The 27,252-nt window shown below is 40.3% G+C and overlaps 1 protein-coding gene across 6 annotated transcripts in view; it reads right to left on the bottom strand.

The window, feature by feature from the left end:
• The window catches only part of Eif4enif1 (eukaryotic translation initiation factor 4E nuclear import factor 1), a 61,156-nt gene that overhangs the window by 7,219 nt on the left and 26,685 nt on the right, over positions 1 to 27,252 (bottom strand). For 3 of the 6 annotated variants that reach the window (XM_021257226.2, XM_004843488.4, XM_004843487.4), the window contains exons 7-19: positions 25,259 to 25,434; positions 17,704 to 17,839; positions 17,023 to 17,202; positions 15,863 to 16,095; positions 12,606 to 12,677; positions 11,764 to 11,947; positions 10,716 to 10,795; positions 10,064 to 10,206; positions 8,442 to 8,526; positions 6,843 to 6,975; positions 4,941 to 5,282; positions 4,364 to 4,528; positions 3,123 to 3,872 (exon numbers count right to left, since the gene is read on the bottom strand). In XM_021257226.2, the coding sequence (XP_021112885.1) occupies positions 3,634 to 3,872; positions 4,364 to 4,528; positions 4,941 to 5,282; positions 6,843 to 6,975; positions 8,442 to 8,526; positions 10,064 to 10,206; positions 10,716 to 10,795; positions 11,764 to 11,947; positions 12,606 to 12,677; positions 15,863 to 16,095; positions 17,023 to 17,202; positions 17,704 to 17,839; positions 25,259 to 25,434 (2,168 nt within the window). In that variant the 3' untranslated portion in view covers positions 3,123 to 3,633. Of the gene's footprint in view, positions 1 to 3,122; positions 3,873 to 4,363; positions 4,529 to 4,940; positions 5,283 to 6,842; positions 6,976 to 8,441; positions 8,527 to 10,063; positions 10,207 to 10,715; positions 10,796 to 11,763; positions 11,948 to 12,605; positions 12,678 to 15,862; positions 16,096 to 17,022; positions 17,203 to 17,703; positions 17,840 to 25,258; positions 25,435 to 27,252 lie in introns of those variants that run through there. The other 3 variants (XM_087198336.1, XM_004843489.4, XM_087198337.1) reach the window with 2 other exon arrangements.

A 27,252-nucleotide genomic window follows, 5' to 3' on the forward strand; every position in this document is an offset into this window, starting at 1 on the left:
CTGAACCTTGCTGCCAGTGGGCCTACTGTCTCCTTTTCTGTAGTCAAGCCTTTCTTGAACCTCCATGGCAGTCCTGGCCTCAACCCCATAGTCTGTGTGAAGGTAGGGAGAACATTACAAGTGAGTCATCCAGTGTGATCAGAGCAGGTCTGTGCATACACATGGAGGTGGGAGATTGAGTTAGAAGAGGCTGGCATCAGGACTAGTCAAGAGGGTCCTAAGGGCATAATCAAGAGATTGTAGGTGCTGGGAAGGTGATTTAAAGGAATAGGTCTGATTATGTGAAGCCAGTTGGCACTAATCTTGATATGGTAGGTTACTGAGAAGATAGGTAGAGGGTAGGTATAGGCACGTAGATAAGGAGGAGCAATCGAAACTTGATAACTGATGAACTGATATGTTTTCTGAAAGAAGTCAAAAGATTGAGTATGGACTACAAGGATAGAGTAATCCCTGAGAAAATTAGAAAAGTGAACAGATTTGTAGGAAGACTAAGTTTGATTCTGTCTTCAAATGAGATGAACCAGAGCTTTTAGTAGGTTGTGAAGGATGAGCAGGTTGGATTAGCCACATACTCAGCTTTTGTCCAGTGCTCATTCTGTTGTTCTAGATACGAGTTCTGAAACTTTGGCTTAGCACTGTCCTCAGACCTAGGAGATAAGCCCCTCATGCCTCAGAGGCTAGTCATTTTTCAGAATACAGACCTTGTCACAGGCACATTAATGATAGAGGCCATGATCTAGACCCCCATCTTTGCAGGGAAGCGTGAGAATGGCTGTATGTATGGGATTTCCAGCAAGGTTTACTCCAGCCAGAGCATATTGGACTTTTAGGGAATCTTCATGCAGCTGGCTCCCCTCGTAAGTCAGTGTCTGCCACATTCTCAAGCTGCATCAGCACCCAGAGGACAATAAAGAAGGCTAGAACTTACCTTTTTGGGAAGCCCTTTCCTAGTCTTCAACTAGTTTGTCTTTGTGTCTCAAGTCCTAAATTGGGTCCCTTGATTCTTGAATCAGTTGTTGGTAAAGAGAATAGAATTTGTTTTTGTGCTTTAGATAAGGTCTCAGAGTGTGGTTCAGGCTGTCCTTGAACTCCCAGCAATCCTCCTCCCTCAGCCTCCCGAGTGCTGGGTTTACAGGTGTACACCACCACATCCAGTGAGAATAAATTATTAAAGCAGATTTTATCCTGTAAGTTATCTTCATTCCTTATTGTATTTGTGCTTGTCTACCTTTCACAAAGAAAGGGCCAGCGGACCCAGCTTTCCTCTTAGAGAACCTGGCTGACCATTTAAGCTATTCTGGTTTTTGTTTTTGGTACCTGGGATCGAACTCGGGACCTTGTGCTTGCAAGACAGGCACTGGAACCACTGAGCTAAATCTCCAGCCCTACTTAAGCTATTCTGAAAGACCCGGCTGCACTCTCCACTTGATAACTATGTCTGCCAGGCACTAGCTGGTCAGCTGCTTCCTTTGGGAGGCACTGTTCTTTCCTCTCTGACCTCCCCCCTCTCTCAGGGCAGGTTTTCCATGAGGTTCTTTGTGGCATTCATGTATTTTACTTTGAAGATTCCATCTACATCCTTAGTTTTTCTTAAACTGTATTTGTACCTACAGCAACTCTATTGCTTTTATACTTGTCCTATTCCTGCTGGACATTCCAAAATTGTTCCAAACAACTCTATTGGCTAAGGTATCCCTTCTGTCTCAACTCTTGTAAGACTATTACCTTCTTTTGCTTCCACCTCCAGCCATTCCATTTTGTATACCAAAATAGCTTCATTAAAACACACGGTTATCTTCTGAATAACCCTTAGTAATACTTTCATTTCCTTCTGGCTTTGTCTTTCTAATCAGCCCAGTCTTGCTCACCCTACACCTAGTACTGTATGATGAGCACAAAGGGGAAATCACTAGGACACTTAGGAAAAGTGGAACAAGAATCAGGCATAAGAGTTCTGCCACTGATATTTAGATGTGCTTTCCATCTTTCACTTGTGGAACCCTTTCCTCAGGTCTCTGAAGCTGAGGAATCACCCTGAAAAGGAACGGTATTGCAGGGGGTAGAGGGTAACTAATGAGTTTGAGGGAAAGTACCAGCAAGGGATTGACCTCATGTTCTATCCACAAAAACAGATTTTATTAAAAGGTGACCTTTCCTGTGTTCTTGGAGGTATAGGGCAGTGGGCAGGTCCCGGTTTATAGTCAACAATCCTAACATTCAACACTTGGGAGCCATAGGCTCTGTTTTATCTTTGCACTCAAAATCCAACCACTTGCCCTCTTAATGTAGTTGGGCTGGACTTGAACTCACTATGTAGCCCAGGCTGGCTTCGAACTTGGGGCAATCCTGCCTCAGCTTAAGTGCTGGGATGGATAGTCATGCACCACTACACTTGGCTTGCCCTTCACCTTTGACTTGGAAAATGGACCCATTAATTCACCCTCTAGCATGGAGTCCAAAGTAATTTTTACAGCCCCAAATGGGTATGTATTTAGGATTCAAGCAAATTAACTTGAGCTTGAGAACTCTCAGGTCAAATCAGTAGGACTGAAAAACCTTTAGGAAAAGGGATTCAAGATCCTATAGTGTTCTATAGAATCCTTTTCCTCTGATACTGTGTAGACAGTGAAGGTTGTAAGTTAAAGAGCAGAGTTGAAAAGATGAGGTACATTATACAAGGAGTTAACATAGGCAGAGCCTTCAGGAAAGTTCTAGAGAAATTAGCCTTTAATGGACTGAATCAGAGCTGAGCTGGATAAACAGGATGGCCCTATAAGTATAATTTGTTTGGGAGAAACTACCATATACATGATTTCTAAATAAGCAAATTATTTTTATTAGGTGAGTTCTGAAAATTGCGTATTATGTACTGGTATCCTGGTGTTAGCCACAAGACTACTTACATACAGCTCAGCCTAAACTGCCATAATGGGGCCCTTAAGGTCAATAAAAGGACAAAGCTGCTTCATCCTAAATCAGGATAAAGAGTTCAACTGGATGAATTTTAAAGAAAAATTAGAACTTCAGGTCATTTTCCACAAAGACTCCTGAGCCTCTTGGCTCAGCTGTTGGCAATGAGGAAGGATTCAGAGAGGAAAGAAACAATGCCATTCAATTCATTCACACACTTAGCATTTGCAACTTTAATCAACCGAAAGAAAAAGTCCCAAATGTACAAGTGAAAAAAATCCAAATTGTTGACACAGGCTTAACTAATACCAGCTACTTTTATGTACAGCTGTATAAGTTCAAAAAATCTATCCTATATGTATGTACAAAAGTTGTTTATACATAGTTCTGTACATAAGGGTCTATACATTTCCTCAGAACCCTTAGGTGCCACCTCTTGGGGTGAAGACACCAACACTTCATTCATATATCTTACAAAAAAGAAAAGACTTTCCAGGATTGACAAAACTCTGCATTCTGCACTCAGACCATGTAGGCTCCACTCCATTGGTTAAGATCTTTCTGTCATAATGCAAACCATGCCAGGTGCATGTGTCCCATTAAGAGCTTTACCCAGAATGCTCCAAAGTAAAAGCCAGTAAACCAACCCAAGATGAGGCAGCAAAGTCCTGACCAGGGTGCCACCATAGGTCCAGGCATGGATGAGCCTGCCTGGCCTGCTCACTGTCGGTATTCCAATTCATCTACACTGATGACTTTGGCAGGCATGGAGGGGAGGGGCTGCTGCAGCACATCTGAGCCAAACCATTTGGCAAGACCCACAGGGGAGCTGCTCCTTTGGCTGGGGCGATGCTCCAGCTGGGAGTGCATGTGTGGTAGGCCTGGGCGACTGGGCACATTCTGAGGAGTCTGAACGCTGACAGCTGCGGGTTGGGACCCAGAGCCTGGAGGATGCAGAACTATGGAGATAAGAAAGGTTATTCAAAGCATGGGGGGAAAGTAGTACTTTGTTAGGTACTGCTTCAAACTGATTCATAAAACTCCCCAAAAAATCTTTACCAGAGGATTATAGGGCTTTAGAAAACTCCTTTGCAAAATGCAGATCCATCCTGGACAACATGACTATTTCCTATGGCAAGCAGCCCATCAAAGCAGCACATGAGCTGGTGAGAGGGCAGCTAGCCCAGGCAGGTCCTATGCTGAACCTATACTCCTCACCTAAGAGGTAAAGGACAAAGAAAGCTATAGCACATTGGGCCCTCCTGTCTTTACATAAAAAATAATCTCATCCCACAGAGGTCAGTTTACTTCACTTTATTCTCTAGCTGTTTCTTTCCCCAGTCTTGCTAAGACAAGTTAAGAAATGAAGTGTGTCAATTCATCTCATTGGAAACTTCCTGAAAGCCTACTCAGCCCACTCCAAGCTCACCTGCCCTATTCCTGAACCTACCTGAGCGCTGTAGCTGCTGTTGCATCATTGCCAGGTGCAGAGGTGTCCCAGGACGAGGGTTTAGGAGAGGGTGACTAGCAGCAGGTAAAGGGTAAAAGGGCTGACCCAGGAGTGGGCCAGATATTCCCTGTAAATGAGTCAGGTCCATCCCAGGAGGAAGTACACCTATTAGGCACACAGAAAAAAAAACTGCTGAGTACACAGGCATGATGGTGCATGCCTGTAATCTCAATACTCAGGAGGCTGAGGCAGGAGGACTCCTGTGAGTTTGAGGCCAGCCAGGCTACACTGTGAGTTCAAGGTCAAGCTGAACTGATCTTGTCTCAAAAAACAAAAACAAAAAAACCCCGCTGAGTAGTAGTCATAATGTACCTGGAAAGTTTTAAGTTTGACTGCAGTTTTGCTGAAAAATGCTCAAACCAGGTTCCCAATCTTAAAACAGACTAAGTGATGGACTGGACCCACTGCCTACCAGAGCTAGATGGAAGAATCTAGTTAACATCTTTTAAGAGATGCAAACCTCCCATAGGATAGCACTTCATCAGTGCCAGCATGTCATGTCAGATCAGAAACTCACCAGCTTGGAGCAAACTTGGAAGATGCTGTGGATGCACTCCCTGGGCCAGCATCCTCTGGACCAACCCTGGGTGAAGTTGGTGAGCAGGCCGAACAATAGGGACATGGGGAACAAGAGGAACCTGGTGGACAGGTCGGAGAAAAGGTGTTCCTGAAACCGGGGATGCCAAGGTGGGTGTTTTCCTTCCAGTTGCTTTAGGTCGGTAATCTTGTTCTTTGGTGTAACGGTTGGTCTGGGATAGTGGGGTAGAACACGAAGATCGCTGTAATGTTGGAAGTTTGGGATTTGCTGTAGAAGAGTCTCGTTCGGCATTAGGTATGGAGTTAGATGATAGTAGGTTCTCTGTAAGGATCCAGAGAGAGAATATTTTAGTATTGGTAAACCTTTCTCAAATACTTTGGCTTCCTAATGGCCCAGTAACTTTCTTTTTTCCCCAGCACTGAGGATTGAACTTGGGGGTACTGAACAACCCTTGCCCTTTAAAATGTTTTTAAATTCTGAGACAAGGTCTCAAGTTGCCCAGATTGGCCTTGAACCTCAGTCCATTTGCCTTACCCTCCCACATAGGTGGGATTACAAGGATTAAAATGTCACAATTCTTATTTGATCTCAATAAGTTCAGATGACTGCATGGTAGGATTATCACTTGCCTTATAAATAGGCCTACAACATGAACTGTGAGTGAAGGTCACAGGACTAGCTACGGACAGCCCTCAAATCTTATGGTCTACCAACTCTTGAATAGAGGACTTTTTTTTTTTTAACAGTACTGGGATCAACCCAGGACCTCACAAGCTAGGTAAGCACTCTATCCCTGAACTACACCCCCAACCCACAAGGAGTTTTAATTTTTAACCAGAGGCTCTGAAGCTATAAATGATACATCTCCTAAAGAGCCCATACATCTATTTTTATATTCCTCCTCACACAAGAAGAGCTATTGGGAAATGCCTGGCATAGCAGGCTTGGTGGTCTAACTAGCTGAGCATTCTGCTTTACCCAAATGGCTGGGGCCTGGACCTACATGGGGCCTAACTCCATCAGCAGCAGCTGCTTGGGATTAACATGCTTGTTAGCCAAAGGAAAAAAAAATCAAGCAAGTGTAAAATTATGTAAAATTATTATTAAAATTAAATTAAATTATTATGTAAAATTATGTCAATCTATAACAGGAAATTTAAATGGCCATTACAATCTATTCAAAGAATCTGAACAACCTCCTAAGACCAAGAGGATTTCCATTTTTTTCCTTCTCCCACCAAGTCTCTTCAAACAGAGGCAAGACCTTTAATTGTAGACAATTAGTCTACACCTGTTTAAACTCTAACTTACTGGAATCTGTGTCATCATGTCCTTTATAATCTTTACTGTGCAACTCACAAGCCTCTTTCACATTTTCTATGTACTTCTGAAAGGCTCTCATACTTATTTGGCACAGGTTTTATTAGACACCTAACTCTCCACCCACTAGAGAGAACCTTTCAGAAGTAAAACTACAATAATATGTCAAGGCCAGGTGTGGTAGCGCATGCCTGTAATGCCTGTAACTTTGGGAGGGTGAGGCAGGAGGATCACAATGACTTCGATGTCAGCCTAAACTACATAGTGAAACTGTCTCAAAAACCAAAAGTCAAATGTACTAATTATTCATCTTTGAGGATGACTAAGAATGTAAACTAAAGGCCATTCTTTTAAACTAGCACTCACAGAGTTCTTAGGTATATCAAAATTTCAAACAACTAAATAACTGTGACAAAGAACCGATCCAGAGCAGTGAGCAGTTGGGCCCAGGGCTCCGGAGAAAATCAGGTCAGGTCAGACTGGTCAGCACTGACCTGACAGGGCAAGTTCTCTCTGTCATGTATTTTCTTGAGCAGCACAGTCTCAACAGCTCTATAGTACCTTCACTAGCCTTCTGAGTATCCTCTTTACTGTCACCAGGAACTGCTTTTCCAGATCCAGGCTCCTCCTTGCTTTTCTCTTTGCTCTCGTACATCTTCCGGATTACTGAGGTAGGGGTGAAGGAAGGAGAAAGCTGCAGAGAAAAACATTTGGCATCGATCAGCACGCTCTATGTGCCTTAACTTCAAGCCAGGGTGAATTGGCCATGCTGCTCAACAAGGTGAATAGTCCCTAGAGGTTGCCTACATGGTGGCAAAGGCCAACTCCAAAGTTTTGATCTGTAGCTATTGAAGGAAAAGAAATACAGAGAGAGAAATAGGCAGAGCTTCATCCCTTGTTTATAACTCTGTGATTATAGGGATTTGGCTCTGCTTTATAGTTTCCAGCCCAGGATTAGTCTGAGAAGAGCATGGTCAAAAGTACCATATCCTGGGCCCAGGATTTAGCTCAGTGGCACCACACCTGCCTTGCAAGTGCAAGGTCCTGAGTTCGATCCCTGGTACCACCAAGAAAAAAAAAAAAAGCACTGTATACTGAAGCAGTATCTCTTTTCCATCTGAGAAAGGACATTTCAGAGACAACCTCAGAACCTAAATACTCCATGTTTCTAAATGTTTCTCTTCCTAACTTGGCTACCAGAAAATTCACAATTATTTTACTAGCCTCTTCAGCTACTAGGATTCATCACTTGGGATCATTTATTGCCCATCTCTTTTCTATTTCTACTTTGATGATTTTATTATGTGCCTTTTCTAATCGAACTACCCCAAACCACTGGTGGCAGGAGACAGGGCATAATAATGAGCCCAAAGCTCCTTCTAGGTGCCTCAAAAGTGTTTGGTACAAAGATCCACACAGAGTCCTAAAGCACACAGCAGTAGTTTCTTCCTCTTGTCTATCAGGTTTTTTTGTTTGTTTTGGTTTTTTTGTGGTGGTACTGGGGATTGAGGTCAGGGGGTTCACACTGAGCTAATCCCAAACCCTTTTTTATTTTGAGACAGGGTCTTGCTAAATTACTAAGTTGAAAAGACACAATTCTCAGGCTCTCACAGGGCTGGGATTACAGGCGTGCACCACCTGGCTTGTCTATCAGCTCTAAGCTATAAGTTCTGTGGGGGAATGAAACATTTAAAAATTAATGCTAGTCAGTTATAAAACTAGGCTGGTCACCAAAAAAGCAGCAAATGCTTTTGTTCAGCCTGAGTTTGAATCACTGAGACCTGAATAATTTGTGAATCCTCAGCATGTTCACTGGACCTGCCATGATCTGACTTGTCATCCCTGTGTGCCTCACTTCCTGTCTCTCATTGTTCTCCTCTCACCTTCCCATACCAGTGATTCATTTGTTTAAACATACTATGTCATCTGTGTGCCCTGGCCCATGCTCATCTATCTGCTGGAATACTTTCCCCAATTTAGGGACCTCACTGAATTAGACTATACCTATCAGAGGAAGACCTAATAGGCAGGTATGAAAGATTATTAGATCAGGATTCCTGTGGAAGGCACTCAATAGTGCACAACACAGGCACACCCAGAGACATCTTAAAGTCATACACAGTCACTAAGAGTCACACACAGTCACTAAGAGTCACTGACCATGCTAGTGATGGAGGCAGCAGGAGCTGGGGAAGAGGAATTCCCTCGGTGCACAGGTGCTGGTGACTTGGTCACTCGCTGTGGCCTGTGAGCAGAGCAATTATCAGTGTGAGCCTCAAACAACTCAAACTCCAAGTCCTAAAACCATTTAATACTCAAGACTAGGAAATACTACAGGTAAGATGCACTCATACCAGGGTACTTCCTGGTTGCACTGTCTTCTGAAAGTGTTAGCAGATAAAACTAGCTGAAGCAAGACACTGATGCACTGATAACTAAAAATCCCATCAAAATATAAATTATTCTCCCCTGTACCCACTAGGGATTGAACCCAGGGCCTTGAGCATGTATGGCAAGGCATGCACGCTACTACTGAGCTACACCCCAACCCTTTATTATTTTTTGAGACAGAGTCTTGGCAAGTTGCCCAAGGTGCCCTCAAACTTGTGATTCTTCTGCCTTAGACTCCTGAGTAGTTGAAATTATAGGCATGCACAGCCACATCTAGCCTTAAATACTTCTTAATTAACAACTATTCTATAGGCAAGACTAAACAATAGTGTTCAGGGATGTACATCAAAAATTAAGGCAGGTATTATTTTCATAGTCACTCACTTCTGAGGGAGAAAAGGGGTATAATTGGCAGAGTCCATGGGCAGCTTCCAGATGACTAATAAAAGGGTTTGCCTTATTGTAAGCTACACATTTGTTTTATGAAATTTTTTGTGTTTTGTTTTGCAATAAAAAAGAACAACAAAAAAAAGAACAATATTACTACTGCATTCTCATCTCTCCCAAACTTACAGTTCATTTCACTTGTTCCAACTAGCAAAGAGGAGGAGGACAAAGTCAGTAAGTACTTGTTAACAGCTCTGATTAAAAAAAGTTAGCTCTAATCAATCACAAACCCTTGATGTAACAATTGTACACCAAGGCAAAGTTAGATAACACAAGCAATCTTTGGGGAAAGGAAGTTAGGTGGATTTTTGCTTCTCATCATCTCAAAAGTATGACTGCAGGTGAGAAGCTGTGCAGGTTACATTATGTAGAAATGAAATCCTTTAGCTGATATGCTGGAGCACACCTGTAATCCCAGCACTCTGGGAGGCTGACACAGGAGGATCACAAGTTCAAGACCATCCTTGGCAATTTAGTAAGACTCTGTCTCAAAAATAAAAAATGGGCCAGTGATGTAGCTCACTGCAAAGGCCCTGGGTTCAATTCCTAGTAGTGCAAAAAAGAAAATGGATGAGGCTGAAGTTTTAATTGGTAGAAACTTCACAGGGTTTTTTGTAAAGGAAATTAGGTAAGCAGTACCCTTTCCATGACTAATTAGCAAACCAAAACAACAAAAAAAGTACTTTATAAATCAAGAATATAAATAAAACCATGTAGGATAAAAAACCCAATGTCAAAACAAAACAAAACCCCCCAAAAAACCCCAATGTCCCTGCAACAGAATTCAATCATATTATTTCCTTTACTGATATTTGATTCTTCCCTTATATTGTACAACATATCAGCATGTGCAACAGAATTATACTGTAGATAACTAGTTTACTAATTTTAAGAAAATCTGCAAATTAGTACCCAAATTCACATGAGTAGCATTAGTAATTTACCTGTTTCTGAATCCATCTCTGGTTCTGTCCACCTGTGGTTTGCCAAAACCTGGCTGGTAGAAGTTTGCTGCCTGTACTGCAAGGTCATGTGGCAGGGCTAGCCCCTCCAAAGCTGCCTGCTGCAACTCTAGCTGGCTAATCTGCTGGACAGAAGAGGTAGGGAGGGTCAGTGGAAGAGAGAAGACAGTCAACGCACTTTCTACAAAAATCTCTCATGGGTACATTTGAGCAGTAACTGGGAAAAATTAGATAGTGGAAATTACTAAATTATGCAACCTATCTACTGAACAGTATTTGAATATTATTTTAATTAATTAGCATTTTTCTAGCCTTCACTGAAGTTGAACTATAAGACCACTGCAAAACAAACGATAAGAGTTTCTCTTAGCTGGGCATGGTGGCACATGCCTGTAATCCCAGCACTTGGGAAACTGAGGTAAAAGGATCACTGAGTTTGAGGCCAGCCTGGGGTACACAGTAAGTTCAAGACCAGCCTGAACTACACAGTGAAACCCTGTCTCAAAAAAAAAAGTGTTCCACTGCTGCAAAACCACTTCTAAGCCTTGTAGCAATTCAATTCTCCATTCCACAAGCAACAATATGGATGAAAAACCAAGCAAGAGATTGGGTATGAGAAAGAGTTCAGCCTGACCTGAGCTGTGACAGGGCTCATGGGCTTTCGAATGCCTTGGAATGGATCTCCAAGTAGTTGCTGTGGTCCTGGTGTGAAACCTGTCAGGAAAGTTACAGAATGAATGAATGTCAAGATCATGTTCGTGCATCAGGGCAGTATTATCACTAATGCACGTTCCTCCCCACTGAACTCTCTTCTAGGAAGTACTGATCCCCTGGGCTGAAGGACAACCCTCTTCCTTGTTGTCTCACAGTGGGTTATGTGAACCTCCATTCGAGTACATAATTGCCCAAACTGCTGGTATAACCATCTTCCCCACTAAGCTATCACCTTTATCCCTTTCAGAGCTAATACCTCTCTGGGAGAGAACTTTTCCAGGCAGCCATTTGGCCATGCTCACTAATCCAGCTGGTACCAAAGTAAAGCTCAGTGCTTTTTCCACAGAATTCTATCTCCCCGACTGTGGAAAGATCATTCCAAAAACTGCCTCTCAAGGTATGACTAACAAAGGTGAGTGGGCAGCAGCCACTCACCGCCAGGCTGGCAGAAACACTATGACACTGCTAGAACAGCTTTCTGGAAGTGCTTCTTTAAGTCACATTCTAAATTAATTGCAAGATTTCGTAACTCATTGTCTCTCAACCTCAACAGCTTGGTAGACAGCCACTACTCCAACTTCTTTATCAAGGAAAAATCTAAGAAGCCAATTAACTTTGTGGGACTGAATTCCCCAAATAAGAAGATTAAAGAGCTATCCCAATTTAGATTAATTTCAAGAAAAAATATAACATGAACATACCATGAAAGATAGCTAAATAAGCTATCTTCCACATTTACCCCACACCTCCACCCAAAAAGTATAATAAATTTACATATTTCTGTTAAAACTCAGACTGTCAGTTCTAAGGGATATGTATAAGGTGTGTTTGTGTTAGGGGGAGCAGACATCTGTGGTTCAGAGTAGTTACTACGCTGGGGATGTAGCTTAGGGTAGAGTGCTTGCCTAGCATGTCATGTGCAAGGCCCTGGGTTCCATGTCAGCACTGCAAAAAAATCATCCAGTTACCAATTGGTGATGGTATTCTTGGACGAAGGTAGTCTGCTGAGGCTGCCCGAGTTTGAAACACCTGTGACACAGGAGGTGAGGGTGCTCTTTGGCCCAGTAAAGATGCAGTAGGCTCCAAGCTCCCCATAAGGCCACTCAGAAGATTGGAGGAAGCAGGTCTTTGAACTGGTTGACCCAGAAGTTCCTATAGCAAAAAAACCAAATGCATGTGAAAAAACCTAGTTCTTCTGTTTAGTCAGAAACTATGGATTATAGACTAACTTTTGGAAGTCAGACAGTGAAGCCTCTTGATGCTTTATTGAAAGACCTGGCATATGTGCACAGAACACATTTCTCTGCATGTTCAGCTAGCAACGTTTGCTTTAAATTAGTGGTACAGGGGATTTAGCTCAGTGGTTCCGCCACCTACTTTACAAGCGGAAGGTCCCAAGTTCGATCCCTGGTACCAAAATAAAATTAAAAATAAATAAATTAGTGGTACAAATAGTTTAGCTACTTTTGGGCTGGGGATTTAGTTCAGTAGCACTGTGCCTGCCTTTCAAGTGCAAGGTCCTGAATTTGATCCCTGGTACCAAAAAAAAAAAAGTTTAGCTACTTTAAGTTCACAGAATTGCAAACCTGCAAGCTAGAAATCAAGGGCTTGCTCTGTCATCTTTTTAAATCACCCTATATGCTTCCTCCCCCCACTGAGATTAAGAGCAATATATTAATTACTATATGAGGCAGCAACATGACGTCCATAATTACCAGGCAACATGGATCATTATCTAAGGCCCAAACCTGGACCACTACACAAAACCAGTTCAGAGGCTCTAGGGCCTTAGTCTAAGATTGAACCATACCTGCAGGATGTTCTTAGGGACAGGCTGGCCTGCAGTCTCAGCAGGGGACATCAAATGGCTTTCAAGATTTCGCTAAAAAAGTCAAAGAAAAACTAGTTTTAACTTTAACACATATAACTTATACATTAATTGGGAGCCACAAGAAAGTATTAAACATTCACAGAAGTTGACAACAAAATAATGTTCAAGTCACAGAAAACTAATTTAGACCAACTTGTTCCTCTCATCACACAGGTCCTAAAGACCTGGGAATGGAAAAACATTTTTTTCCCTCCATGGTACTGGAGATTGAACCCAGGGCCTTCACACTGAGCCACATCCCTAGTCCTATTTTTATTGTTTGCGATAGGGTGTTTCTCAGTTACTAAGGTGTCCCAGCTGGGGTTGAACCTGCAGTTTTCCTGCCTCAGCCTTCCTGAATGCTAAGATTAAAAGTGTATGCCACCATAGCCAGCTGGACAGACTCTTACAGGCACATGCAGAGCCCACTCCAAGATCCTTCTGTTGCTAACACTGGGCCATATCATTCTTTTTCCCTTTTTTTTTTGGTACCAGGGATCGAACTCGGGTCCTTGCGCTTGCAAGGCAAGCAACGGAACCACTGAGCTAAATCCCTGGCCCTCTTTTTCCCTTTTTTTCAGCCAGGATCTCACTATGTAATCCAGGCCAGGCTTGAATTCACTATGTAGTCCAGGCTGGCCTTGAACTCATGATTCTCCTGCCTCACATTCTGGGATTATAAGCAGGTACCACCATATCTGACTCCATCTCACTGTTTCTAATGTTGTGAGCAAAAGAAGAGAAATGAAAATGGTGACAATTGAGGAGCACATTTTTAGTATGTCAGAAGAAATTGTGATAATTTAGATTTTAATTTTTGAGGAAATCCTTGCTACCCTTTATACCTTTAAGAAGGTTTACTGACCAGAAATGGTATTAAAAACTTAGACAGTATGCAAATTTGGCCAGAATTATATTTTAGTCTGTTTCAGGAAAATTAAATTTTACTAATTTAAAAGTAGCTATCAAAATAGGTCTCTTATGTAAGACAAAGTTCAAATCCTCCACTCTTTGCTTTCAATGCATATCCAACTTGCATTCCCACCTGTACTTTAGTAAATTCCTATCTCCATTTAGCTCAGCCTTTTAGAAAAGTGCTCTTGCCGGGGATTTAGCTCAGTGGTTCTGCCGCTTGCCTAGAAAGCACAAGGACCAGAGTTCGATCCTCGGTACCAAAAAAAACCCCCAACAAATAAAAAGGTGCTCTTTCTGCTACAACTGTACCAGAAACTTTGCTTTCACTAGGTGGAGCTGGCAGAGTCCACAGCAGTGTCCTAGGTGTGAAACAGCCCAAAGATACTCAAATGTTTATTGTTGGTTTTGGAATTGGTACTAAATACAAATGATTTTAATAAACAATCTCAAGAGATATTTGGTTCCACCTAAGTATAACAAAGAGGCAAGTTTATACTACATGCCTTACTATATTTAGAGGATAGAATCTATAATTCCACTTAAAATAGACTAAACCAACATGTTTTATTTTGGGATAAACAATATGATTGAACCTAACAGAAGAGGCAGATAAGATACAGTATACATAACACAGAGGTAGTAATTAAAGACATTGATTTTAGAAATACAGGACCTAACATGAAAATCAAGCACTATGGATTATACCCGGTATACTTATTGCATTACTTTCCTTGTTTTCTTTCCTAGGTTAGGTAGATTTTGTGTTAGTCTTTGCCCACCTACTTAAATTGTATCATCTGCTCTCTTAGGAGATATATGAAGCACATTCCCTCAGCTGAAACCCGATATACTTCAAAGAACTGAAACCTCAGTATCAAACTAAGTACCCTCACAACTCAGGCTCAGTTATGTCAATATCCTAGAAACACAGGCCTAAAACAAACTGCTGCATACCTGTCTGCATTTCCTTAGTTATTCACACTAAAAGAAAAAAGCTGACTGCACAATTTGACTGACACCACTTCAGACAGCACCCAATCACCAAGACATAAAGGTAACAAGAAAGGGTGATTATATAGTTCCAACATTTCAATCTGGTCTTCATTTGAGAGCATTTGTATTTAATAATTCTTTGTATGGAAATAATTCTAATGCAGTTTACAAGAATATTCCCCTGTAATTGGTATGATGCGGTCTGATAGACAAAGACATTAAGCCTATCTTTCTGAGATGTGTGTTCTTTCAGAGGTATAAAATCAGCCTGAGCACTAAGGCCAGGAATAACGGCACCTCAGTCTGACCCTTTCAGGTTGAAGTCTCACTAGCTGTTGGTCAGATAAGGAAGGCTAAAAATCAGTTGCTTTCTCTAGGTAACAGGTGTAGTGAATCAGATATTCCTCTTCACACTTGGGCTATTTGTAATTCTCAAAAAAGGAACCAGGAGAAAAAAAGAGGCAAGATTTGACTAGATCAATGTGCTAAAGCTTAGCAACTAGAATAGTTATGTTTGTTTTAATTATTCAAAGCTACCCGCCTCTCCATCACTTTGTATCATCAAGGGGTAGCACTGCTTAACACACAGGCTATCACCAAGAATCACCAAGCGTTATTATGACAAAGAGCAGTGATGTTACACATGTGCATTTATTGAAATGTTGTCAGTCACCTTGTAACCTAACCTCATGCCCAAAAGTTAAAAAAAAAGTCAGATTTTTTCCATTAGTAAATTAACAGAATACAACTGTCTCAAAATATCTTAAATACGTTGACCTAATAATTTGTATTACTGTCAACTGCCTAATCAAAAAAGCAGGAGGGCCGGGAATTTAGCTCAGTGGTTCTGCCATCTGCCTCCCAAAAGCAAGGTCCTGAGTTCGATTCCCGTACCCCCCCATAAAAAAAAGCAGGAATTAGAAAGTGTGAAAAGAAAGATTTTACTATAAAAATATGGGAAGTTATATGAACTGAAGTAGCTGAATAACCATAATACTTCCTCTGGAGCTCATCTAAAAAGATAGTTTTATATTTTAAGCAGTAACTTAATAAAGTTATGCAGGTATTACATAAAACTGAATCTTTCTATTGTCACTCACCCCCCCCCCCCACAGCTTGCTTTTTCTAGTAAGGAACAGCATATTGATAACACACAAAAGCATCAAGGACCAAACGACTACTAAAGAATGTACAACTTACTCAGAATACCTTTTTAAAAATCCATTCATTGTGAAACAGAAAGAGAGAAAGGGAGAAAAGGTTGGGTGAGGTTTGTGTCAAATACTTACACTGACTTTGGGCTGAGAAGGCAAAGTCCCACTTGCCTTCATGGTGCTCACTAGCTTGTTAAATGCAGTCATATCTCCATCTTTCTTGAGTTGTCGATTGCTGGTTACAGCACTCGGGGTCTCCTCTAAGTGTTCTGCCATGAAGGGAGTTGAATTCTTTACTTGTTGGTCCACCTTCAAGCCCTTGAGCCCTGCTTCTACCTCTTCCACTGAAAGCACAACCCCTGAATGTGCTGAAAAGTGAGAAAATATTGATTAAACCAAGAAAAGGGATAGTTGGTTGGAATTCTTTTTGGCTATCATGATGGTTAAGATGAAGATGATTTCATAATTATTATTATTATTTTTTGTAGCAGGGATCAAACTCAGGTCCTTGCGCTTGCACAGCAGGCAACAAAACCACTGAGCTAAATCCCCAGCCCAGATAATTTCCTAATTGAAGTGAGGCTGACACTGAAAGCAGGCAAACTGTAAACACTCACAATCACAGTTACTTAGTGGGAATAAGGCTGCAATTTTGTATTTAGTAAGTGATGGAATAAACTAAAATTAAATTTAGATACTAGAAATGAGAACCACACCCACAAGGTGCTAGGCTTTCAGACTTACAAAGATCCTGCTGTGTAAATGGGTCTTCTGGAGAGTGGTTACTAGGCACAGAAATCCCAAGAGCTGAATATCACCAGGCTTGCTAACTGCACTGTGGTGTTTTTTCTTTTTTTCTTGGTACCAGGATTCAAACTCAGGACATTGCGCCTGCAAGGCAGGTGCGGTGCCACTGAGCTAAATCCCTGGCCATGGACTGAGGTTACTATAGCAGTAATTGCTGTATTGAGGACTTATACCCTAAACAAGAACATGGCAGATTGGAACAAAGTAGTGAGAACTAGCAAGATACACTGGAGAGAACTGAAACATTCAATGTAGTATTAAATCAGGCCAAAGCTAAGAACTTGGAGGAATAGTTCTTATGATGGGGTGACGACCCATTGCCTGTCAGATTCCCCCAAAAGGAGGTACTGTTTGATAAAATGAGTCCTTTTCAAGATTGTTAAACAAAACCCACTGTATATTTGACTTGATGCAACAGCAGTATATTAGCCCCAGGACAATTCAAACCTTTTTAGATTATCTAAAGCAGATTCTCAATAAACACTTACAACTCTCTTTAAGTTTTTCTTTATTTGCAGAAAGGCTGGAAAGTAGAGGTTTTAAATCCACTTTGGCTTTCTGCAGCATTTCTAAAATATCCACTTTATTTTCAGCATGGTCTTCCAATGGTATAGGAGCAAAATAATTCCCTGAGTTTTGTCCAGGAGAAAGGATAGCTTGCTCCAGACCTGATAATACAAATAAACATATTGACCTGATAATACAAAACAACATATTCATAATTGGTCTCAATAAAGCAGAGAAACTTATCTCCAGCAGTTTAAAAGGACACAAATTGAAAGCTATTCATTATTCAGAGACACTACGATCCTAATGGACCCCTGACAAATGAAGACAAAATTAAAGCTGGGCATAGTGGTGCAAGCCTGTTATTCCAGCTACTCAGGAGCTGAGGTAGGAGGACTTGAGACCAGCCCGAGCAACTCAGTGAGTCCTTGTCTCAAAATAAAAGAGGCTAGGGATATAACTTAGCATTCCCTAGGTTAAACCCTAGTAACACAAAGAAAATAATAAAAAGGCTAGGTGTGTAGCTAAGTGGTAGTATTTGACATGTGGAAGGCATTGGATGCTGGATTTAATTACTAGTACCTCAAAAAAAAAAGGCAAAATGAACACAATGTCAGAGAAAGCTAAGTCTACATTCAAGGCCAAAATCTTAATCAGTTTACCTGCAAGTCTCTCCAACTCTTCATGTGGTGTTGACCCAAGGCTGCTGGATCGGCTTCCTGATCGGCTTGGATTAGAGAACCACCTACTGAACCGACTGGCAGAGACTGACCCTTCTCCCAAAACATCTTCTATCATCTGAAGGAAAGATAATCGTTTTCAGGCAAAACAGGACACATTCAAATTTTAAGAAAGGGTCACTTACTTTGAAACTTTCGTGATGATGCTGACCTGAAGGTAAACAGTCTCAGAATTTAGGATTTGGGGCCAGGGATTTAGCTCAGTGGTTTCGCCACCTGCTGTGCAAGCACAAGGACCCAAGTTCGATCCCCAGTACCAAAAAAAAAAAAAAAAAAAAATTTAGGATTTTGAACCTTTTTCTTTCCCTTCCTGGGTCATTTCTAAATATCTTAAACTTGGCACAATAAACCATATACTTTCTAATAGGTATATATATAGTCAAGCCTCTATGCCACACAGTAGTTTGGTTTTACATCTTTTGCCTCAGAAAATCCATGTACTACCAAATGTTCTCAGAGACTTAGTTTCTTTTCTCTGTTGGTTTTTCTGAGACATGGTCTTGCTATGTAGTCCAGGCTTGCCGAGAACTTGGCATCCTCCTGGCTTAGCCTCCTGAGTGGTAGAATTATTAGGCATGTGCTAGAGGATTCAGTCTCTAAATAGCGCCAGCACTAAACTAAACACCAAGTCTGAAGAACTGATGAAAGAAAATCTTCCATTCAAACTTGGTAGTTTCAAGGATATAAGGAACATCGTGAAATTCAGTCCAGACAACTTCAAAAGCCAAAAGCTACAAAAGTAGATTCAAAGATCATAATTCCAAGGTAAAATTTAGAAAATGTCAGAATGGGAGAGATGTTATTTTAATAGATCTCTAATTTATTGGAGTGTAAGGGGAAGTTTATAGGTATTTGCTTTTTAAATTCAACCTCCAACCAGGTGTGGTATATCACATATCTGTAATCCCAGCACTCTAGAGGCTGAGGCAGAGGACTGCAGTGAGTCCAAGGCTAGCCCGAGCTACATAGTTCAAGGCTACCCTGAACTACACAGCAAGACCCTGTCTCAAAAAAAAAAAATCTAATCTCCACAGTTTTGGTTTAAGAAAAAGGGCAAGTACCTAAAATGTACCAATAAAATAAAATTTAAAAAAAAAAAAAGAAAAAGAAAGAAGAAATCTTAATTAGGGCAGGAACAGTACCAAAAAGGGAGATGAAGAACAATGTGGGTGAGAGAGTGACAGAAAGAGAGAAGGAAAAGGAAAAGAAAAAGAAGAAAGAAAATATTTGAAAAAGTAAAAAAAACCATAAAAAATTAAAAATGAGGCCAGGGATTTAGCTCTGTGGTTTTGCCGCCTGCTGTGCAAGTGCAAGGACCCAAGTTTGATCCCCAGTACCAAAACAAACAAACAAAAATTAAAAATGTGAGAAAAAATAATTTTGAAAATAACAAATAAAAACTAAAAATGAAAAAAAAAAATAAGGGCAAGTAAATGATGGATGCACTATTGTCAGAAATAATTTCTTCAATATTATTTCATAATAGTTATTTATATTGCCAATCTTTTCTAAAAACTAGATTTCGGTATTTTTTAAAATATGAATTTTCAATTCTATCCTATTAAGTCCAGTTAAATATATACATTAATTTTTCTGTGCAACAGAATTAGTAATTTTATTTTACTTGAAGTTTAAAACCAAGTTTCCAGTCAATGTTCAGCAAGAGAAGGCTAGATTTACTTTTTGTGTTTTGTAGTCTTGGAGATTGCAAGGGAACTCTACTAGTGAGCTACATGTATAGCTCTTTTTATTCTGAGACAGGCCCTCACTAAATTGCCTACATTGGCCTTGAATTTTTGATCTTCCTGTCCTAAGTAGGTAGGATTATAGGCACTTATCACTGCAGGTGGCCTAAATTTATTTTGTTCTCATCTAGAATGTTTTCATAATCTATACACAAACCAAAAATTTAAATTTTCTCGTGAAAGGATTTAAATTCAAACACTAATTTGATTTGTTTCTGGAATTTCTATTTTTAGAAGAATTATTCAGATAGTTTCAATAGCATTGCACTTATAGATTATCATACCTTAAATATGACTTTCAAGTGCATTAATTTTGCATGAACTGAAGAAAAAATTATAACTGATTTTCAGTGGAAAAATTGAGAATTGTACATAAAATACAACCATTTTAGTAATAAATCAGAATTATAAAAGAAGCAATGAAAAGCTACAGTTACTCAAAATGTTTCGCTGTTGAAAAAAACTTTAATTTTTACAAGTAGGAAAAATGATGGCTTAAGGACATACTTGTGATCCACCTTCCTGAGCCTCTCAAATTGCTGGGATTACAGGAGTGTGCCACTTCACCTAGCACTAAAAGATTTTAAACCTGAAAAGAATCCTATGAGTTTATCTACTCAGTTATTTTTACCACAGAGCAAGCTAGGACACTAACAGCTGAGGCTCCCACCTGTATGATGTATAGGAAATGGAGACCTGGACTCACAGCTATTTCTGGGTCAAGGCATCCTCACCTATATTCTTATTGAGGAGCCTGGGAACTGTATTCTAGTGTTTCAGCTATCCTTAGATTTTTTTTTTTTAATCCTTAGATTTTTAATAGCATTTTTAAGGTAACCTATATGACTATTAGTCTGGTCCTAAACAGTTCAGACAAGTCATATCCCTGGATTCACAATATGATGAGAAAACACATTGTGAAATAGTTTTGCTCTTTGACAGTTACTTGGTCTTATTAATGCTTGGTTTCTTTGATTACTTTCCTTTTTTTTTGGTACTGGGGACTGAACTCAGGACCTTGCACTTGCGAAACAGCCGGTGGAACCACTGAGCTAAATCCCCAGCCCCTGAAGGCAATATTTTCTTCTGAGCATACTTTTGATTATATGACTACGGTTCTATGTCATGTTCTTGCTAATCATTCTAAATAGTTTAAGATTTCCATTTTGACTTCCTTTTTCTTTTTTTTCCTCTTTGTTACTGAGGATTAAACCCAGTGTCTAATACATGCCAGGCAAGGGTTGTACCAGATTTCCTTTTTCTTTAGTTAACATACTCAACCACCTGTTTAGTGTCAGCACTATAATAATTTAAGAGTTGGATCCATGCCAGGTGTGGTGGCATATGCTGATAATACCAGCACTTGGGAGGCTGAGGCAGGAGGATCATTGCAAGTTCAAGGGCAGCCTGAACAACACAGTGAGACCCCATCTCAAAAAACAAAGAAAAACAAAAAGTTGTATCCTATCCTAAACTTAGTTTCAATTAATTATTTGCTAATGTGATCCACATTTTCACTTTGTATATTCTCAACTTGTTAATTTCTAAAGGTATTGCAATATCAATGAACACAGACTGCAAATATATGCACATATATGTGTCTATATACAATATATAACATATATTCCAGGGCTGGGGATGTAATTCAGCAGCGCCATGCCTGGCTGGCAAGGTCTTGAGTTTGATTCCCAGTACTGAAAGAAAAAAAAAACATATTCTCATTTTCATATTCATTCTCTCATTCTCTCTCTCTCTCCCTCTCTCTCTCCCTTTCATCTGTTTCCTCTGCTAGAATATAAGTTGTGTGAGGACAAGGTCTTTATTGTGTTTACTACTATAACTTTTGTTCCTAGGAATAGTGTTCAGAACCTCAAGTTGCTTGATAAATGTTTTTCTGAATGAAACTAATTCATTGAGGTTTCCTTTGTAGCCCAGTACGTGATCAAGTTATACAAAAGAAAGTACCTTTTCAGCTTTGTTATAAAGTTATATTTATAATTAATATCCAATGTTTGTGGAATTTACTGTCAGGTATTGTTTTAAGCACTTTACACATATATCACATTTGTGACATCTGTCAATTGATACTCAAATCCTTTATAGTTTTTTTTTATTTTTCCAAGTCCGTCATTTTCTCAGCATCATGCATTAAGAGTTCAGCTTGTTATACAGTACAATCAGAGCATTTGTTTTTCACTGACCCCATTTTAATTTCAAGTGAATCTATTGTAGGATACATACTATAATATATACCACGAGTAGAACCTCCATGAGAAAAATTGGAGATAGACTTCCTGGCCTAGTACTAACTTGTTCAGCATTAGTTAGATGTTGTCTGGCAGTGAAGGCCAAAGCACAAGACAAGGCCAAGTCCCTAGTCTTCCTTCTGTTTTTTAGAGGCAGTACAGTTGTGGGGAGTTAAGAGTAGAAACTGCATAAATTAGAATTCAGAGCACAAGGTCCTGAGTTCGAGCACTGGTACCAAAAAAAAAAAAAGTATGGCCTTCAGTGCCGGGGATTTAGCTCAGCGGTTCTGCCACCTGCCTCACAAGTGCAAGGTCCCAACTGAGTTCAATCCCCGGAACCAAAAAAAAAAAAAACAACGAAAAAATGAATTCCGTTTTCACCACCTAACAGCTGTATGACTTTGTGCCTATTTCCTCATCTGTTAATGGAAAATGTACTATACCAATTCATAAGGGATGTGTGACGATTAAGTGACTTACTGTAAATAAAGCTGTAAACAATCAGCAGTGTATGTATGTTACCTGTTATTATTAAAGTTTAGGCTTCATTAGCACTTTGTTTGGATTAAAGAGTGAATTCTTCCTCTGCCTAGGCACACAGGTGAGTTTTGCAGGTGCTAACATTTGGAGCAAGTACAGGTCTCTAAAATTTGACCTTCTGATGTGAAAACTTTGAACAATAAGATTTCCATCTGTCTTAGAGAATGCAAAAAAAAAAGTCACAAAACAGTTGATGTAAAAACAATACTGTACCTGTAGAAGTTAAGAATTTAGAGGACCACACAGTTTTATGTCAAGTAATTATATACTTGATCTGGATGTGATCCTTGTGTTTAAGGTGAACCAGAGGACTACTGGTTAGAAGAGTAAGTGAGGTATCTGACTAGAATACTTAACAATTAAAATTGCTATTCAAGAACTTTAGGGACAAAATCAGGCAGACAGTTATCACAGTTGATTTGAAACCACATTTCACATGCTCTTGACAAATGTTATAGACAAATGTGGTCCAGGACCATACTGGTCTGCACTGAGATAAGTTCATAAAGAATAAACCAAGTGGGCCGGGGATTTAGCTCAGTGGTTCCGCTGCTTGCCTCGCAAGCACAAGGACCCGAGTTTGATCCCCGGTACCAAAAAAAAAAATCGTCACTTTCTTCAAGAATAAACCAGGTATGGTGGCACACACCTCTAGTCCCAGCACTGTGGGAGCCCAAGGCAGGAGGATTAAAAATTTGATTCCACCTAGGCAACTTAATGAGACCATCTCAAAAAAAAAGCAAGCTGGGCCTGGGGGTACACAGCTGTAGTGCTAGCACTCAGGAAGCTGAGGCAGGTGGACTGCCACAAATTCGAGGCCAGCCTGGACTACATAGTGAGTTCAAGGCCAGCCTCCACTACATAGTGAAACCCTGTCTCAAAAACCAAAAAAATAAAAATAAAATAAATAAATAAAAAAACCAAAAAGTTTAGGAATGTAGCTTAGTAGTAGAGTACTGGGTTTGATTTGAAGAAAAAAAGAAAAAGAGTAAATACTTAGAAACTCTTATAGCAATTTGATGTTGCTGTGACATTTGTACTTTATAATAATGACAAAGAATTTAACAAGTATCAGCTGGGTGTAGTCTCAGCATGCCAAGAGGCTGAGGCAGGATTGCAAGTTCAAGCCTAGTCTATTCAACTTAGTGACTTACCAAGACACTCCTCCCCGACTTCCCCGAAAAGGGCAGATGATATAGCTCAATATGAAGGCCCTGGGTTCAATCCCTAGCATCACATTAAAAAGAAAAAAAAAAACTGGGCATGGTGGAATATGCCTATAATCTCAGCACTTGGAAGGTTGAAGCAAGAGGACTGTGACTTCATGTCAGCCTGGGGTACAAAGTGAGTTTGAGGTCAGCCTGAACTACACAGTGAAACCTTGTCTCAAAAAACGAACAAAGAGAAGTATTTCCCTAGAACTCATATATGGCCCTATACCTATCATCAGTGCTATGCAGTGTTGGCTCACTTATTCTGGGTGGCTGTCTTTTGGGTGTAGGAGAGCAGGCAAATGTAAAAGGAAACAGGTTAATCTTGACTGCTCTGTTGTGCCCAATTTGTCCACACATACAGTAATCAAACAAGGACGAGTTATAGTTTTAAGTAGTCATTTAAGTTCAATTCCATGAATCACCAATTCTTAAGGACTGGTCAACTCATGCATTTAGTGTTGCAAATGGGATATCTGGAGTATACAGATTTTTGTAAACTGTTTTTTAAATTCTATTTTGATACAGTTCTATGAATGCTTTTGGCAATCACAGAAAAATGTCATTTTGTGTACACAGGCCATAATTATTTAGGGAGGGCTAATGGTTTCTAGTTTAGAAGTCCAGAAGGAGACCTCAAAAGTTTAACAGCTGTGAAAAAAAAAAAAAAGAGTTTAACAGCAACACTTGGAAGCATCCCTGGTTCTTTTTCACTAAAGGCTTTTGGAACCATCACATCATAACATCATAAAAGGCATCACCAAATCAGGATGCCTCACCTTGGGTGCCTCACCCAAGGAATGCAGGTCAGTGTGACACCAGTCACCAGTTATTAAAAAAAGCCACTTCACAGTAAGTCTTCATAACAAATAATTTAAAATAAAAGAAGCCAGATGCAGTGGTGCATGCCTGCAGCCCCAGCTATTTGGTTGGCTGAGCAGGACTGAAGTTTGAGGCCAGCCTGGGCAACTTAGTGAGACCCTAGGCAACCTACCAAGACCCTGTCTCAAAATAAAAAGGGCATATAGCTCAACAGTTGAGCACTTGCCTAGTATGTTTGAGGCCCTGAGTTCAATCCTGAGTAGCACATTAAAAAACAAAACAAAACAAAACAACAAAACAACAGGGCCAGGGATTTAGCTCAGTGGTTCCGCTGCCTGCCTCACAAGCACAAGGTCCCGAGTTTGATCCCCGGTACCAAAAAAACCCCCAAACAAACTAACAAAAAAGAGACAGCTGGGTACAGTAGAATGTGCCTGTAGTCCCAGCTACACAGGAGGCTGAGGCAGGAGGATCACTTGAATCCAAGAGTATGAGGCCATCCCAGGCAACACTGTAAGATTCTGGCTCAAAAAAAGAAAAAAGTAAATAGGTAAATAAAAGGAAACAATGTTCTTAAACACCTGAAGGGTTTTTAGTCCAATGCTAACAGGCTGGAAAAAGTGTTAACTTGTATAGAATTCTCATTTAGTCATTTCTGTTAAGCCTCTCAAAGCAAAATTCAAATTTGAGAAAAGCCAAAAAATCCAATAGCATCTAACAAGCAATACTTTAAGCAGGAGGATTGCCTGAGCCCAGGAGTTTGAGGCCTCCCTGGGTGACATAGTGAGACCCTGCCTCAAAATAAATAAATACATAAGCATATAAAAAAACCAAACAGTACCATATATACTCAGGACAAATACAACTTTACTGTTTGCTCCATCCACATTTATAACTGTGCTCCTATACTCACCGAAGCCAAGCATGGAACTTTATCAAGGTTAAAGAACTCATTAAAGTCAAATTCTCCCGGGGATTGTTCAGGCAAGACAGATTCCCTTGGCACTTCCTGATCAGCAGTAGGCTTTTGGGCGAGGATGACCTCCACCTCATCCTCTTCAGCCACGCCTCCATTGCACTCAACTATGCCTGAGAACAAAACCAGGAAAAATACAGTCTAATGAAGTGGACTACTCACTCCAGTCTCACCCATGCAGAACTGTCTTAGATGACTTTAAACTTCTTCAGCAGGGACTGCACTTCCTACAGTAAAGCATTCAGTGCCCCTCTTCTGGGAGCTGGTAGTTTGGGGTTTTTTTTGGTACCTCGGGACCTTGTGCTTGTGAGGCCTTTGGCAGAACCACTGAGCTAAATCCTCGGCCCCAGAAAAGGTTTTAATAACAAGTCAGCACACCACCACCAATGAGAAAGGATATGGTTCCCTCCTCCTAAGCACTTCAAGTTTCCTACAGCAGAGTAGGTTCTTTTTCCAATGGGCACTTTGAAAAGATAAATCTTTGCAAGTCTCTTACTGGTTTCATCTACGTATTTGTTCCACCACTTTCCAGGTTGAGCAACCTAAAGTATTACATGATACCTACACTAGGGCAATTTTCACTTGCCTACAGGTGGGTAGTAACTTACCTTTCAAAGTAAAATTCAAAGGTTACCTCCTCTAGGAAGTCTGCCCTACTTACCCTTTTTGCCCCACCAAAAGAAATTTAATAAATTCTATCCCATGCATTATCTATGAGTACTTATCACACTGTATCACAGTAACTCTAGTGAGACTGAGACCTCTGTTCTGCCCTAATCAGTTCTGTCTTACTCCATAGTACCAGCTATACTTAAACCTCAGTAATGTTGTATTATTTTTATGAAGAGAAGCTAGGACTCAGTGAATCTAGCAGGTAATAATGTTTAAAGTATCTAATGTCTTAGTTTTAGCCAAAGCATGGGCAAAAAGCAAAATCATGAGAGGTTAAAAAAAAAAAATTAGAAGAACTTAAAAATAACACCTAGGGCCTGGGATTTAGCTCAGTGGTTCTGCTGCCTGCCTCACAAGTGGAAAGACCCGAGTTTGATCCCTGGTACCAAAAAAAAAAAAAAAAACAACACCTAATACCAAATGAGCTCATGAAACACACTAGACCCTGAATGTTTGTATTTGAAGAACAGAATTCCCAAAGCCACCCTGAAAAACCACCTATTAAAAGAGCTGCATGTAGTTTCAAGATCATGGCAGACACAAATCCTTCTAGGAGAGGGAAAATTTTTTAAATGCCAAATCAAAGACCTATGCCTTCTCAAAAGTCCCCAACAATTACTGCAGTCTTGTTATTAATCAACCAGAATATTCTAGACTGATAGGTAAAATGCTAACTTCTGCTTTCTTTCTAGTAATGTTCCAAAAATCTAGACAGAAAAGCAGGGGAATATAACAGCTGAGAGGACATATATACCCAGTCTCTCAATACTGGCAAGTGGCCAAAGGTTCAATCCTGGGATAGCCACTTTAATTCTTCCACACTACACCATGTGTAGGATTACACTGTTCATCCACGGGGATATCTGCCATCTAAGAACCCAGTGCCTGCAGGGGGCCTACATTTACTAAGGTACATGTTTCCGAGCCATGGACAAGTCAATGGGCAATGTCCGCAGTGGTTGTATTGCCAGACACCAGGGGTAAATGTCTTGCACTTAAAACTAAAATGAATGTTTTGGTGGAGGAATTATCTCCACTTTACAAAGAAATTGAGCCCTAGCAAAAGTAAACAACTCATTAGCCTAATCAGTGCTAAGTCTATGTCCTTTTCTATTATAGCAATTCTTCTCCCTAGCCCATTTTATCTACCAGATTCTGCATGCTCACTTCAAGACAAGCAATAGATGTTTTGTTGAAGTTCTATTTCCCAATTTAAGGATGAGGCCAAGAAGAGGTGGTACTCTGCTCATCCATTTACA

This window comes from Heterocephalus glaber, unplaced genomic scaffold, assembly GCF_053883595.1.
Source record: "Heterocephalus glaber isolate CG9 unplaced genomic scaffold, H.glaber_assembly_v1.0 deba00001687, whole genome shotgun sequence".
Lineage (NCBI taxonomy): Eukaryota > Metazoa > Chordata > Mammalia > Rodentia > Bathyergidae > Heterocephalus > Heterocephalus glaber.